General features: G+C 34.6%; 1 protein-coding gene across 4 annotated transcripts in view; it reads right to left on the reverse strand.

Annotated features, from left to right (window-relative positions):
• Positions 1–17,638, reverse strand: part of STXBP5L (syntaxin binding protein 5L) — a 512,379-nt gene that overhangs the window by 307,230 nt on the left and 187,511 nt on the right. For 2 of the 4 annotated variants that reach the window (XM_050781882.1, XM_050781881.1), the window contains exons 6-7: positions 16,450–16,584; positions 3,679–3,742 (exon numbers count right to left, since the gene is read on the reverse strand). In XM_050781882.1, the coding sequence (XP_050637839.1) occupies positions 3,679–3,742; positions 16,450–16,584 (199 nt within the window). Of the gene's footprint in view, positions 1–3,678; positions 3,743–16,449; positions 16,585–17,638 lie in introns of those variants that run through there. The other 2 variants (XM_050781884.1, XM_050781883.1) reach the window with 2 other exon arrangements.

Below are 17,638 nucleotides of genomic sequence, written 5' to 3' on the forward strand. Positions count from 1 at the left end.
CTCAGCTTCCCGAGTACCTGGGACTATAGGCGCATGTCACTATGCCCGGCTAATTTTTTGTGTGTTTTTGGTAGAGACAGGGTTTCACCATGTTGGTCAGGCTTGTCTTGAACTCCTGACCTCAGATGATCCACCCACCTCGGCCTCCCAAAGTGCTGGGATTACAGGTGTGAGCCACAGCGCCCAACCATATTAACTTGATTTTGTAGGAACCTTAACTTTAGCAGTTTGTTCCTTCTTGAACTTCATCAATTAGCTTCCAAGGGAAGCTTTCCCCTTCCAAGTTGAATTTATCCCAGAAATACAAATATGTTTAAAGTCAGAAAATCTATTAACATAATTCAACAAATTAACAAATTAAGAAATAATAATCTTGATACGTGTAGAAAGCATTCAATAAAATTTGACACCATTCATAATTTTAAACTCTTAAAATATTGGAAATAGGTGGAATGTTTTTAACTTCATAAAAGCAATCAAAGATCTGCAACAACCATTTTACTTAATGCTGAAATCGTGGAGGCATTTCTTTTGAAGCTGGAAACAAAAGAAAGTTCCCACTAAAACCATTTTTACTCAACACTGCACTGGGGTCCTAGTCAACAAAACAAAAAAGATATGTATACCAATAAATATTAGAAAGGAAGAAAATTTGTCTATATTTGCTGTTTTTATACATAGAATATTCCAGAGAATCTAAGGACAGCTATTAAAAACAAAACATTCAATGATGCAGCTGAATACAAAATATTAAAAAATCAACAATATTTCATAATCTAAAGATAATCAATTATGAAACATTTTAAGAAGATTAAGTCACAAGTCACAAGAGCAGTAAACTCTATAAGGTACTTATTATCTAATTAAGCTAGCAGAAGATATAAAAGACTTCTACAAAAAAAACTTATATAGCAAAACAAATGAAAGCCAAAGTAAACACATCATATTTTTAAACGGAACACCCATATCTTAAACATGTAAATTTTCTCTAAGTTATACATTCAAATTTCAAACAAAATCCCAGTTGAGACTCACATTGAGCTTGATAAGCTGATTCCAAAATTCATATACTAGAATAATGAGTCAGAAATAGCCAAGATAACTTAGAAAAAGAAAAGAGACCAGCTTACCAGATATCAAGACATTTTGTAAGTTATTATAGTTAATAAAGTATGTCATTAGTACAATAGTAGATAAACAATTCAGCAAAAGGGAAAGCCCAGAATACCCACCCAAATATGGGAACTTGATATATGAGTGAGATATATAAATCAATGGAAAATAGATTGACTATACAATAAATGAATTATTTACATGTGCAAATAAAACTCTACTGTATCAAACCATCATAACATAAATTACATGAAGATGAAAATCTAACTGTGAAATGCAAGATCTTAAAACCAATAGAAAAAATAAAATTGTATTTTCTCTCTGGAAGGGAAATATTTACTGAATAAGAAACGAAAAGCAAGAATCACATGAAAAGAATGATAAAACTGAATATATTAAAATAAAAAAAGACTTCTGTGACAAAAGACTATTGATGGAAAAACTGATATACAAGAAGTAAAGTGATTTATTCAAGATTATATGCTAATAAATACTAGAGCCACAACTCACACCTATAGTTTTCTGATGCCAATATTCATTTATTTTGCAGTCCTTTTAATTTGTAATTAAACAATTGCCACATTATATTCTTTCATAAAAATTTGAACAACACAAAGAAAATAAGAATATCTTTGACCATTTTCCCCAATTCCAATCTCTAGTCTCCTCCCAGATTTGTCTATATTCTTTCAGGCTTTTTTTTTCTTAGGCATTTGAATATATAAGTACAAATATAAAGGCAATGTTCAGGTGGTTTTATACCTTACTGGTCTGCAACTTTTCTTTTAAAAAACGTGTCTTAAAGAACTTTCCATATCAACAGAGCATTCCACAGTATGAATATATCAGCATTCATTTATTTAATATTCTATTAAGAGACATTTAGACTATTTTAATAGTTTGCACCATTAGTCACATAAACAGTATAGATATCAGAATGATATTTTCTAGGTCATAATAAATTCTAAAAATGAATATATGTTTTAAATGTTGATAATGCTTAATTGGTCATCCTGGTATATATACATATATTTAGATGGCTATTTCCCAGTGCTTTTTCCATTCTCTGATATTTTTAAATTAATATTTTTAGTGTTTAACATTTTGTCAGTCTGATGTTGACAAATTGTATATTGTATTTCCCTAATTACTAGTGAGGCTTTTTCCTCCTCACTGCCAAATCCTTCTCTCTAGAAATAAGAGGCAACGACATCAACTCTTAAAATCATCTTTTTTGGTAGACTTATTTTCATGTCTGAATATGTTTATATTGCTATTTTCTGATTTAGTCATTAGATATTATATACTGATTTCTTACTACAAGGTGAGGATTTCATACAAGTTCTTTATATATTTTACATATTCATTATTTGTGACATGTAGGAAATATTACCTCCCACTTTGTTGCCTCTTATTATGATAGTCTTGTTATAGTATATGCCCTAAAGGTTTTAGATTTTGCCCAAGAGTGCCCCTACTCCACAGTAACTAACAACCCTATCCTACAAGCGTCTTTGAATACTTTCTGAGTTGTGATTTTAATGTTTATTAAACATTGGTTCTTTATGTATATATGAGGCAGAGAGGTCTTACTATTCTTTTCAAAGTGAAGAACCAATTGTCCAACACCATTTATTCAATAGCTAATTATGTCCTCAGATATCTTCTTTAAAATATATAACATTTTCCCAAATATCTGAACCATTTGGGGATGTATCTATTTAGATACATTGGTCTTCTTGTGTACCCCTGTACCAATATAACACTGTATTTTTTTTTCAAAAATGTCTTGGCTATTTGTATACATTTTCTTTTCTTAATAAATTTTAAAATCACCTTTTGAATTCTTAAAAAATAAACTCTGATGGTACCTGATTGGAATTACATTGTACTTGTGGATCAATTTGAAGGGATCCAGTGTTATTCCATGGGTGGGTGGACTTGCCTTTCAGGTTTGATTTTTGATAGGCTAATTCAGCTTCTATCCTTTAAAAATAAAGAACCCAACCTATATACTAAATAATTTATTAATAGTAATTAATTAATATTAAGATATCTAATTTTCATGTTTTCTACTGTTTCATCACCATCAAACGCAAATTTTGAAATAATCAAAATGAATAAGAATTACTTCTGTAATCTGATAACATTTTATATATTAGTACATGTTAATGAAATCAAGATTGGCTAATTTATGTTATTTAATATTGGTTATTTTTCATTACCAAACTGAGTAACGAAGGCAAATTTTATTCACATTATTAAATTCAAGCATAGAGTATTTGAAAATTAAAGTTGTTCTACATGTTATCATCCTCAAAATGCCAGAATTAAATACCGATTTTATCTCTCAGTAAAGCTAAAGACTTAATTTCGGACCATCAGTAGCATGAATCATTCATTCATTCATTCATTTACTCATTCGTTGAGTCAACACATTTTCATTTTAAATAATATAAAATGCTATCAACTGGTCTAGATATTAGATATAAAATAATAGTAAGAAACACCTTTTTTCAAGAATGAGGAAAATAAAAGTAATAATAAAGATATCATAATACTCACTTTCCCTTCATCTCTTGGGCTATCACTTAAATGTACAACTGGACCTGGATGAGTCTTGGTGGATCTATCAAATCAATTCAAAACAGTAATTAAAAACCAAACATTAAAATACCTTACCGCTAGAGACTGAAACAAAGAAATTAAGATTACACTGGAATAAAATCCCAGCATTCTAGGGTTAAGCTCAGATTCACTTAAGTTTTTGATTTACTTTACCAATACTAACTGCATTTCTATTTACTAACTGCAAACTACTTATTTATTTTTTTAAAAAAATCGGGTTAAAACACAAAGAGCCGTATAACAATGGGGTTCTTTATTATTTGAAATGTTTGTTGTCAGATAAGCGCCTCTGAATTTTTTTAATTGAATTTTTCTTTACATAGATAAAAGAATATACAGTTACAAAGATAAGTGTAAACCTGTCTCAATTAAATTGCAAAGTACATACGTGATTTAAGATTTCCTTTTACATGAAATCTCCTCTGATTATTTTCCCCTGAAGTACAATGGCACCTTTGATTTAAAAATAAATCTACTCTAGTGATAACCCTCTTACAGAAAAATGACAAATTGGAGTGAAACCTAGTTCGTTGGTTATACCACACTTATCAGGTTATTTAGTATAATAAATTACAGATAATTATGAGTCTAACAGAATATTGTTAAAAGACTTGGGCTCTCTATCAATCTGACTTTAAATTTATTCTACTCTCATATCTGGCATGTTTCTTTTATAATTCCTAGTTTAACTTACATCACTTCGAAAATGATTATGTCATGATTAAATATGATATGACCTGATATAACAAGGGTTTTATTATTGCTCCACTTTCCACAGCCTTTCTCCATGATCTAACAGTGCCAAATTACTCTTATTATGATTGTATTAACATAGTTTCAGTTTCTTTCTTAAGCACACATGAAAATGATCAAAGATTCTATACAAAACAATGAAGATTTAAATCTTAGAAACTACTTGGAATCAGAGAAAAGTGACAAATTAATTCTAGGACCTCCTGATACTGACTCCTCAGAGTGACGAAGGGGAATAAACACAGATTCATTGGATATTGATGAATTTTGTCAGTGGATTCATCCTAAATATTTTCATCTAAAAGTGGAAATATTGGCACTGACCTTACTGAATAATTGTGCAGATTAGAAGATACATATAACATCTAATACTATGGCAAAACATAGTATGCATTCAATAAATAGTATGTATTATGATTGATGTGATAATTGGAAATCAGAGTTACTATTTGCATTTTAGAATATATGCAGGAAGAAAAGAAATTAAACAGGGCTTCATAAAAAGTTTACAGAGCTTTCTTTAATTCTTTCCACATTTATATGTAACATATCATTTATACATAAATGCAGTGTTCTATAAAGGTATAAATTCCTCTGATAAGGGTTAATGTCTTTAAATTATCCCCCAGGAACTCATAATTGCCAACAAACCATAACCTCTCTGTCTCTTGGTTTGACTGCACTAACACTTACCAAAGTGTACTCTATGATAAGGTAGCGTTCCATATTTTAAAAGTTTGGGAAACCCTGAATTAAACAAAATTAAATATTTTTTCCCCTACAGAATTTCTTAGAGTCTGTAGTATGCAAATGAACATTGTAAATCTTCGGTACTTTACAAAATTATTAGTCCACTGAATTCTTTCTCATTGATCATATTAATGAGATCACAGAAATTTGTTTTGGGAAACACTACTTGGATCACATGCAAGACTCTTGTGTTTAGATCCTGAAACTATAAAATATTCTAGTTCTGAAAATAATCTAACATTAAACTTCTGTCATTTGTAGTTACTTTTTCAGACTCTAGAAGAAATGTTATTTATTATCTTAAACAAACGTAGAACACATCAAAAATGAAGAGGAAAAAGCGTTCACATTATTTCACTGCGTAGAGGTAATGCCTATTAATATTTTGGGATATTTCTTCCGGCTTGTTCCCTAACATTAAACTTACAAAACCCACAAAGCACTCCTGGCAAAACTTATGGTCATGAGAAATTGACCTAAAAATAAAAAAGCATCTGTGGACTCTGGATTCTGAAAATTACAAAAAAATTACTTTAGATAGAATTATCAATGAATTATTGTCATGTACTAGCCACCTAAAAAAATGTGCAGTAATTCTTCTAGGTATCCCTATTTAGTTATCTTTCTCCCATTCACTAAAGTAGCCTTCTTGATATTAGTTTCCATTACGGACTTTTCATTATCTTCCCATATCTTAAATGTTGATATTCTATGGTATCCTGTCCTAGACTGCCATGCATTCCCATATAATATATGGCCACAAATTCAAAATCCTACAGGAATAAGGCAGGTATTGCAAATGAGTTAAATAGGCTGAATAAGCACTGTACCAACCTGGATAGCACATTACCCACCTACATAAGGAAAGTTACTATTCATTTGCAGTTGATTATTGCCATACAGGAATGCTAGACTAGGATTGTTTCACCAAAAAGTCCAAATTTTTATCTTCATTCTACCAATTTTTAAATATTAGAAAATAATAATTCAGAGCATCTTTAAATACTCTGATGGCCAAAACAAAACATATCTATGAGTCATAATTAGTTCAATGGCTATTAGTTTGCTAACTTTTCTCTACATACTCTTCATGCACAATTTCATCTTTTCATCTGGTTTTAACAACCCCGTAAATTCTATCGCTCATTACCTTCAGATCCATATATCCTGCCTCTTACCATTCTTCTACACCAACTCCACTTAAAAGTCTTATAAACACATACAATTCAATGGACCTAAAATTGAACTTATTATTTTACTCTCAACCTACTCAATCTCTTGCACTTTCACTAAATGGCACCATTATACACCGTTGCTCAAGGCAAACACTGGGAAGTCATCCTACCTCTTTTAAATATTTCATTAATGTGTTCGTTTATCTCCACTCCTACAACCACCAACATAATTTTTACCAAGAACATAGTCTTCCTTTCTCTCCAATTATTTCTCCATACCTGCATTCAGGGTAGTACTCCTAAAATATAGATTTGATTGAGATCTGCTTACAACCCTCAAAATCTAGCTCCCTATTAGTCTTAAAGTCTGAACTTCTCAAATTGGCTTACAAGACCTTTCATGTTATAAAACCTGATTACCTTCCAGCTTTATCTCTTGCTATCCTATCCCCAAGCCATTCCAACAAACTAAAAACTGTAGTACTTAAAATTTCTGGGCATAGAACAGAAAATTATCTTACATTCCATCCTTTAAATATTCTGTTCCCTCTGCCTGGAATGTCCTTGTCCCTGGTATTTTACTCATCTAACTGAAACTCACCCCTTGGATCTCAGTGTAGATGTAGCATTCTTCACAGATACCACTTTGAGAGCCCATGTCTATATTATAATAGATGTCCTTCTTATGAAATTGCCATATTATATTACCAATATATTGTAATTGCCTTTTTATTTAACTTTGCCTTCATTAAACTGGAAGTCCCAGCAGGATAGAAATTATGTCTTCTCTGTTCATAGTTGTTTCTAGTATCTACCATATAATAGAGCTCAATAAACATGCTTGAATGATGCGTGAACTATGTTAAACATGAGTCTTTTACTTTCATGATTTGATTATAAATTTCACGCTCAAATCTTAATCATATGTGGAAAAAAGCTTATGTTTTAAAAAAAATGTTAGGGTTGCCCTACAGAAATAGCTGTTTCTATGCTATCACCTGGAATATATTTTCCCATATAAATATTTTTTAATGGTAGTTTAGTTCTATACTGTTATTTTATAAGGTACTCTTCAAATATCACTGTTTAAATGAAAAATTTGTCCCAGGTTCCAAATAACCAATATATACATTTTGGAAACACAACTATTCATACTCTTGGGAATTGCCTCTAATTACAATTAGAATAATTCATTAAAATTGAAACAAGCTGAAAAATAAACATTAAATGAAAAATATTTCAATAAGGACTTAAAATAGAAACAATCTCATTTTTTAAAGATAATTCTTGCATTTGTCCTACTTAGAAAATATATCATTAAATTCATGGACTAAAATTATATGTATTAAATGAGTCTTCTTAATTAAATGCATATTTTATTACTGTCCCATACACTTCACACATATTAACAGGAAATTACATACATTTTCTAATGTATCACTAGAGGTAGACAGCAATGAAAAGACAGTTCTGGGAGATTGGAAATTGGCATTTAAAATGTTATCTGTCACAGTGGAATTAGAATTCTATGGAACATATTTTTGGAAATCTGGTCTAAATAAATCAAGAGACAGTCAGGAAGTGATGGCATGTGGTTTACTAATAATTGCTCAGAGATATTTCAAGAACATTTTCAGAGGCATGTACAACTCTATAAAACACATGTTTATATATAAAATAGTAGATGCTATTCTAATGCTGAATCATGTGTATAATATTATGAAAAATAAAAATGCCTTATATCAGCTCTTTAATTTCTCCTGATTTTAGCCTTCCTTATAATATACATTTTTAAAACTCTTCAATTAGTCTTGAAATTGTATAGACTATATAAATACATAAAAATAAAGTATAAGTCACTAGTTCAGGTAGTAATCTGAACCATGAAAAGGATTTGTTACATAAATGAATATAAGAACAGCATTGCAAGAGTGGTGAAATGTTTGATTTGCTTAAGACAATAAATTATTCTCAATTACTTTAGCAGCATTCAACCTGAACATAAATGATGCATCTATATATTTTCACTAATATTGAATTTGTTTAAAAGTTCTGTAACTGAATCTTCTCTGGTTCATCTAAGCCTATGGGTTTTTATCAATATCCTGAAACAATATTATGTAAAAGCTATTAAATTCAGCCCTTTTATTCCTTTTATAGGACTAGGATTACAGGTGAAAAGGACCCTCCCAATTACCTAATAAAGTAACTTTGGGGGGAAACATAATTGTTTATAGGATTAACGTTTTTAGAAATATTCACACAGAACAATAAAACGAGCAAAATAGCTCAAACCAATTATCTTGAAAACCTAAGTGAAAGTTGTAAGCCAATAGTAGTGTGTATGTAACAATTTATCATACTGATGCTTCAATAATGTCATCAATCATTTAGTATCAACTTTGGAAAGCATAGAAATAAGCCAAGTAGGGGGGCGGAGCAAGATGGCTGAATAGGAGCAGCTCCAGTCTCCAACTCCCAGCGCGAGCGACACAGAAGACCGGTGATTTCTGCATTTTCAACTGAGGTACTGGGTTCATCTCACTGGGGAGTGCCGGACGATCGGCAGGGCGAGGCATTGCCTCACCTGGGAAGCGCAAGGGGGAAGGGAGTCCCTTTTCCTAGCCAGGGGAACTGAGACACACAACACCTGGAAAATCGGGTAACTCCCACCCCAATACTGCGCTTTAAGCAAACAGGCACACCAGGAGATCATATCCCACACCTGGCCGGGAGGGTCCCACACCCACGGAGCCTCCCTCATTGCTAGCGCAGCAGTCTGTGATCTACCAGCAAGGCAGCAGCGAGGCTGGGGGAGGGGTGCCCGCCATTGCTGAGGCTTAAGTAGGTAAACAAAGCTGCTGGGAAGCTCGAACTGGGTGGAGCTCACAGCAGCTCAAGGAAACCTGCCTGTCTCTGTAGACTCCACCTCTGGGGGCAGGGCACAGTAAACTAAACAAACGCAGCAGACACCTCTGCAGACGCAAAGGACTCTGTCTGACAGCTTTGAAGAGAGCAGTGGATCTCCCAACACGGAGGTTGAGATCTGAGAAGGGACAGACTCCCTGCTCAAGTGGGTCCCTGACCCCTGAGTAGCCTAACTGGGAGACATCCCCCACTAGGGGCAGTCTGACACCCCACACCTCACAGAGAGGAGTACACCCCTGAGAGGAAGCTTCCAAAGCAAGAATCAGACAGGTACACTCGCTGTTCAGAAATATTCTATCTTCTGCAGCCTCTGCTGCTGATACCCAGGCAAACAGGGTCTGAAGTGGACCTCAAGCAATCTCCAACAGACCTACAGCTGAGGGTCCTCACTGTTAGAAGGAAAACTATTAAACAGGAAGGACACCTACACCAAAAACCCATCAGTATATCACCATCATCAAAGACCAGAGGCAGATAAAACCACAAAGATGGGGAAAAAGCAGGGCAGAAAAGCTGGAAATTCAAAAAATAAGAGCGCATCTCCCCTGGCAAAGGAGCGCAGCTCATCGCCAGCAACGGATCAAAGCTGGACAGAGAAAGACTTTGACGAGATGAGAGAAGAAGGCGTCAGTCCATCAAATTTCTCAGAGCTAAAGGAGGAATTACGTACCCAGCGCAAAGAAACTAAAAATCTTGAAAAAAAAGTGGAAGAATTGATGGCTAGAGTAATTAATGCAGAGAAGGTCATAAACGAAATGAAAGAGATGAAAACCATGACACGAGAAATACGTGACAAATGCACAAGCTTCAGTAACCGACTCGATCAACTGGAAGAAAGAGTATCAGCGATTGAGGATCAAATGAATGAAATGAAGCGAGAAGAGAAACCAAAAGAAAAAAGAAGAAAAAGAAATGAACAAAGCCTGCAAGAAGTATGGGATTATGTAAAAAGACCAAATCTACGTCTGATTGGGGTGCCTGAAAGTGAGGGGGAAAATGGAACCAAGTTGGAAAACACTCTTCAGGATATCATCCAGGAGAACTTCCCTAACCTAGTAGGGCAGGCCAACATTCAAATCCAGGAAATACAGAGAACGCCACAAAGATACTCCTCGAGAAGAGCAACTCCAAGACACATAATTGCCAGATTCACCAAAGTTGAAATGAAGGAAAAAATCTTAAGGGCAGCCAGAGAGAAAGGTCGGGTTACCCACAAAGGGAAGCCCATCAGACTAACAGCAGATCTCTCAGCAGAAACTCTATAAGCCAGAAGAGAGTGGGGGCCAATATTCAACATTCTTAAAGAAAAGAATTTTAAACCCAGAATTTCATATCCAGCCAAACTAAGTTTCATAAGTGAAGGAGAAATAAAATCCTTTACAGATAATCAAATGCTTAGAGATTTTGTCACCACTAGGCCTGCCTTACAAGAGACCCTGAAGGAAGCACTAAACATGGAAAGGAACAACCGGTACCAGCCATTGCAAAAACATGCCAAAATGTAAAGACCATTGAGGCTAGGAAGAAACTGCATCAATTAACGAGCAAAATAACCAGTTAATATCATAATGGCAGGATCAGGTTCACACATAACAATATTAACCTTAAATGTAAATGGACTAAATGCTCCAATTAAAAGACACAGACTGGCAAACTGGATAAAGAGTCAAGACCCATCAGTCTGCTGTATTCAGGAGACCCATCTCACACGCAGAGACATACATAGGCTCAAAATAAAGGGATGGAGGAAGATTTACCAAGCAAATGGAGAACAAAAAAAAGCAGGGGTTGCAATACTAGTCTCTGATAAAACAGACTTTAAACTATCAAAGATCAAAAGAGACAAAGAAGGCCATTACATAATGGTAAAGGGATCAATTCAACAGGAAGAGCTAACTATCCTAAATATATATGCACCCAATACAGGAGCACCCAGATTCATAAAGCAAGTCCTTAGAGACTTACAAAGAGACTTAGACTCCCATACAATAATAATGGGAGACTTCAACACTCCACTGTCAACATTAGACAGATCAACGAGACAGAAAGTTAACAAGGATATCCAGGAATTGAACTCATCTGTGCAGCAAGCAGACCTAATAGACATCTATAGAACTCTCCACCCCAAATCAACAGAATATACATTCTTCTCAGCACCACATCATACTTACTCCAAAATTGACCACGTAATTGGAAGTAAAGCACTCCTCAGCAAATGTACAAGAACAGAAATTATAACAAACTGTCTCTCAGACCACAGTGCAATCAAACTAGAACTCAGGACTAAGAAACTCAATCAAAACCGCTCAACTACATGGAAACTGAACAAACTGCTCCTGAATGACTACTGGGTACATAACGAAATGAAGGCAGAAATAAAGATGTTCTTTGAAACCAATGAGAACAAAGATACAACATACCAGAATCTCTGGGACACATTTAAAGCAGTGTGTAGAGGGAAATTTATAGCACTAAATGCCCACAAGAGAAAGCAGGAAAGATCTAAAATTGACACTCTAACATCGCAATTAAAAGAACTAGAGAAGCAAGAGCAAACACATTCGAAAGCTAGCAGAAGGCAAGAAATAACTAAGATGAGAGCAGAACTGAAGGAGATAGAGACACAAAAAACCCTCCAAAAAATCAATGAATCCAGAAGTTGGTTTTTTGAAAAGATCAACAAAATTGACAGACCACTAGCCAGACTAATAAAGAAGAAAAGAGAGAAGAATCAAATCGACGCAATTAAAAATGATAAAGGGGATATCACCACCGACCCCACAGAAATACAAACTACCATCAGAGAATACTATAAAACACCTCTACGCAAATAAACTGGAAAATCTAGAAGAAATGGATAATTTCCTGGACACTTACACTCTTCCAAGACTAAACCAGGAAGAAGTTGAATCCCTGAATAGACCAATAGCAGGCTCTGAAATTGAGGCAACAATTAATAGCCTACCAACCAAAAAAAGTCCAGGACCAGATGGATTCACAGCTGAATTCTACCAGAGGTACAAGGAGGAGTTGGTACCATTCCTTCTGAAACTATTCCAATCAATAGAAAAAGAGGGAATCCTCCCTAACTCATTTTATGAGGCAACATCATCCTGATACCAAAGCCTGGCAGAGACACAACAAAAAAAGAGAATTTTAGACCAATATCCCTGATGAACATCGATGCAAAAATCCTCAGTAAAATACTGGCAAACCGGATTCAGCAACACATCAAAAAGCTTATCCACCATGATGAAGTGGGCTTCATCCCTGGGATGCAAGGCTGGTTCAACATTCGCAAATCAATAAACATAATCCAGCATATAAACAGAACCAAAGACAAGAACCACATGATTATCTCAATAGATGCAGAAAAGGCCTTTGACAAAATTCAACAGCCCTTCATGCTAAAAACGCTCAATAAATTCGGTATTGATGGAACGTACCTCAAAATAATAAGAGCTATTTATGACAAACCCACAGCCAATATCATACTGAATGGGCAAAAACTGGAAAAATTCCCTTTGAAAACTGGCACAAGACAGGGATGCCCTCTCTCACCACTCCTATTCAACATAGTGTTGGAAGTTCTGGCTAGGGCAATCAGGCAAGAGAAAGAAATCAAGGGTATTCAGTTAGGAAAAGAAGAAGTCAAATTGTCCCTGTTTGCAGATGACATGATTGTATATTTAGAAAACCCCATTGTCTCAGCCCAAAATCTCCTTAAGCTGATAAGCAACTTCAGCAAAGTCTCAGGATACAAAATTAATGTGCAAAAATCACAAGCATTCTTATACACCAGTAACAGACAAACAGAGAGCCAAATCAGGAATGAACTTCCATTCACAATTGCTTCAAAGAGAATCAAATACCTAGGAATCCAACTTACAAGGGATGTAAAGGACCTCTTCAAGGAGAACTACAAACCACTGCTCAGTGAAATAAAAGAGGACACAAACAAATGGAAGAACATACCATGCTCATGGATAGGAAGAATCAATATTGTGAAAATGGCCATACTGCCCAAGGTAATTTATAGATTCAATGCCATCCCCATCAAGCTACCAATGAGTTTTTCTTCACAGAATTGGAAAAAAACTGCTTTAAAGTTCATATGGAACCAAAAAAGAGCCCGCATCTCCAAGACAATCCTAAGTCAAAAGAACAAAGCTGGAGGCATCACGCTACCTGACTTCAAACTATACTACAAGGCTACAGTAACCAAAACAGCATGGTACTGGTACCAAAACAGAGATATAGACCAATGGAACAGAACAGAGTCCTCAGAAATAATACCACACATCTACAGCCATTTGATCTTTGACAAACCTGACAAAAACAAGCAATGGGGAAAGGATTCCCTATTTAATAAATGGTGCTGGGAAAATTGGCTAGCCATAAGTAGAAAGCTGAAACTGGATCCTTTCCTTACTCCTTATACGAAAATTAATTCAAGATGGATTAGAGACTTAAATGTTAGACCTAATACCATAAAAATCCTAGAGGAAAACCTAGGTAGTACCATTCAGGACATAGGCATGGGCAAAGACTTCATGTCTAAAACACCAAAAGCAACAGCAGCAAAAGCCAAAATTGACAAATGGGATCTCATTAAACTAAAGAGCTTCTGCACAGCAAAAGAAACTACCATCAGAGTGAACAGGCAACCTACAGAATGGGAGAAAATTTTTGCAATCTACTCATCTGACAAAGGGCTAATATCCAGAACCTACAAAGAACTCAAACAAATTTACAAGAAAAAAACAAACAACCCCATCAAAAAGTGGGCAAAGGATATGAACAGACATTTCTCAAAAGAAGACATTCATACAGCCAACAGACACATGAAAAAATGCTCATCATCACTGGCCATCAGAGAAATGCAAATCAAAACCACAATGAGATACCATCTCACACCAGTTAGAATGGCAATCATTAAAAAGTCAGGAAACAACAGGTGCTGGAGAGGATGTGGAGAAATAGGAACACTTTTACACTGTTGGTGGGATTGTAAACTAGTTCAACCATTATGGAAAACAGTATGGCGATTCCTCAAGGATCTAGAACTAGATGTACCATATGACCCAGCCATCCCATTACTGGGTATATACCCAAAGGATTATAAATTATGCTGCTATAAAGACACATGCACACGTATGTTTATTGCAGCACTATTCACAATAGCAAAGACTTGGAATCAACCCAAATGTCCATCAGTGACAGATTGGATTAAGAAAATGTGGCACATATACACCATGGAATACTATGCAGCCATAAAAAAGGATGAGTTTGAGTCCTTTGTAGGGACTTGGATGCAGCTGGAATCCATCATTCTAGCAAACTATCACAAGAACAGAAAACCAAACACCGCATGTTCTCACTCATAGGTGGGAACTGAACAATGAGATCACTCGGACTCAGGAAGGGGAACATCACACACCGGGGCCTATCATGGGGAGCGGGGAGGGGGGAGGGATTGCATTGGGAGTTATACCTGATGTAAATGACGAGTTGATGGGTGCAGCACACCAACATGGCACAAGTATACATATGTAACAAACCTGCACGTTATGCACATGTACCCTACAACTTAAAGTATAATAATAATAAATAAATTTAAAAAAAAAAAGAAATAAGCCAAGTATGAAGAACAAGAAAAGAACAATAAAAAAAAAATCCTGCTCTGGAGCAGTTCCTAATCTAATGAGGGAGAAAGAATTATCATTAATAAAAGACCCATTCAGACATAATACAAAAGGAGTATCATGACAAGAGTATAACTAGTAACAACCTTCCTTATGAAGCAATATACATGCATATTGAAACATTAAGACTAGGTAAAAGATTTATTTCCAGAATCAAGTTTCACAAAAATAGGGTGTTTTAATCAGAATTTTGCAGAATAATTTTGTAACTTAGAGACTATATATGAGGCAGAAAATGAGCCAGCTTCAAGTCAAACATCTTATCAAGGACCTAATATGTACAGAGCATAAACATGTATTAAATAAAAGTTGTTTTTCTGATTAATAATTTTAGTAGAAGAATTGCTTATGTATATACTACAAATAGATGGTGATATAGGTTGGATATTTGCCCCTGCCCAAAGCTCATGTTGAATTGTAATCCCTAATGCTGAAGGTGGGGCCTAGTGGGAGGTACTTTGATCATGGGAAGTGGATTTCTCTTGAATGGTTTACCACCATTCCCTTAGGGCTCTTCTTGTAATAGTGAGTTCTTGCCATAGTAAGTGAGTTCTTGCAGTAGTGAATGAATTCTTGTGAGATCTTGTTATTTAAAAGTGTGTAGCACCTCCCCCCATCTCCTCTTGTTGCTCCTGCTTTCACTATGTGACATGCCTGCTCCTAACTTCTACCATGATTGTAAGCTTCCTGAGGCCGTGCTGGAAGCTAAGCAGATGCCAGCACCATGCTTCCTGTAAAGCCTGTAGAACCATAAGCCAATTGAACCTCTTTTCTATATAAATTATCCTGTCTCAGGGATTCCTCTATAGCAATGCAAAGTGGTGTAATACAGATGGCTTGAAATTCCACAGTTTGGTATTTGGAGAATTTCACATTTTACATGTACAGAAACTTAAATATCAGTGCCAAAGCCAAAGTGGTAATTGCTATCAATCATATACCCAAAAAAACTATATATAACATAACCTAAAAGATATTTGAGCCCAGAACAATATTTTAATGAGGCAAGTAAAGAATAAGCTACAAGCATTAAAATCATATGCAGTGATCATGATTATTTTTACATAACACAATTCATTCTCACTGAAAGTGGCTATATTAAGCTTGATTATAATGAAGTGAGATTTCCATGTATAACTTGCAGAGTAAGCCTTACTATTTTGTCATCAAATTTTTAGACATAAACCTTAATTATTTATGGTATTTGAAAAGCCTAAAATATTGTAATATGTATTTTTAAAAGCTTTTATGGCTTTAAGTTATTTTACTGAACTTTTCACTCAAATTCATTATAAATTAGTAATAGATGTATATCAATTAACTGTAATTTGACCTATATGCTACATAACTATATGAAGTACTTAAGCCAATAAAGTGATATCCAAGTTCAAACTTACAGTTCAATTGCCTTGTTCCACATGATAACGTATCCAGAAAGAATGAAAGATTCAATATTTACAATATGTGTATTTCCTCTTTCTGTTCCAACATAAAGCCATTTACTCTGGAAAGGTAGATGACAGTAAGTAATTCTGAAAGAAAGAAAATCGTAATTAAAATATCTAAATTTTACATTTGGTCAGCATTATATTTTCCTTACATGTATCATGTAGTGATAGCAATATAAATAATAAAATGTACTATATACTCAATGTAGTTATTCATTGAGAGTATAGGATAAATAACAATATTATAGCATTACAAACAATAATTATAATAAGCACTATTAATAAGTGCCTATATGGGCATTAATATACATTGCTTCTAATTCTGAAAACAGCAAGACAGATATGTATTTCTGTTATACAAAAATGAAACTGTGGCTGAATTTTTTTGTTCACTTGCCTAAGACTTACAGCTAATAAGCGGCAAAACCGGGATTGATATCCTTTCCTGTTTGGTTACAAAATTAATATCTTTCCACTAAACTACATGGTTTTCTATTTTTAAGATCATATTTGCTTCAAATACATGAATTTCATATTATCACATTTCATAAATTTAATATTTGCTTCAAATACATAAATTTCAGAGTTCACAGAGAAGTGGTAGCTATGTCTACATGAGATGATAAATTATTCAGTTTTTATTCAGATGTTTGATATCTAAGCAGTAAAAAGAAAACTTATAAAGTCAGAGATTCACTGTACTCTTCCCTTGGTTTTATTGTTCTGTTCTCATCTTCACAGTGGGCTTTCTGACTAGCTCTAGGACCTGTTACATAGCCAGAGCAACCATGACTCCTACACAGGAAATATGGGAATTTACCAGAGTCCTCTATTCACAACATTATCACTCCTTCTAGTTTGGCCTAATCATGCTTTTTAGTTACTCTACAAAAAAGAAGGAGGATAAGTTCATAGTTATCTCTTGTCAGACAGACCAATAATTTTTTTAAAAAAATGTGAATGATATACTTCCAATATGATATTGTCTTGTACTTCTTTATATAAGAATAAAAAGGCCAGGTGCAGTGGCTCATGCCTGTAATCCAAGCACTTTGGGAGGCCAAGGCAGGTGGATCATAAGGTCAAGAGATCGAGACCATTCTGTCCAACACAGTGAAAGCCCGTCTCTACTAAAAAT

The sequence above is a fragment of the Macaca thibetana genome, chromosome 2, assembly GCF_024542745.1.
Source record: "Macaca thibetana thibetana isolate TM-01 chromosome 2, ASM2454274v1, whole genome shotgun sequence".
Taxonomy (NCBI): domain Eukaryota; kingdom Metazoa; phylum Chordata; class Mammalia; order Primates; family Cercopithecidae; genus Macaca; species Macaca thibetana.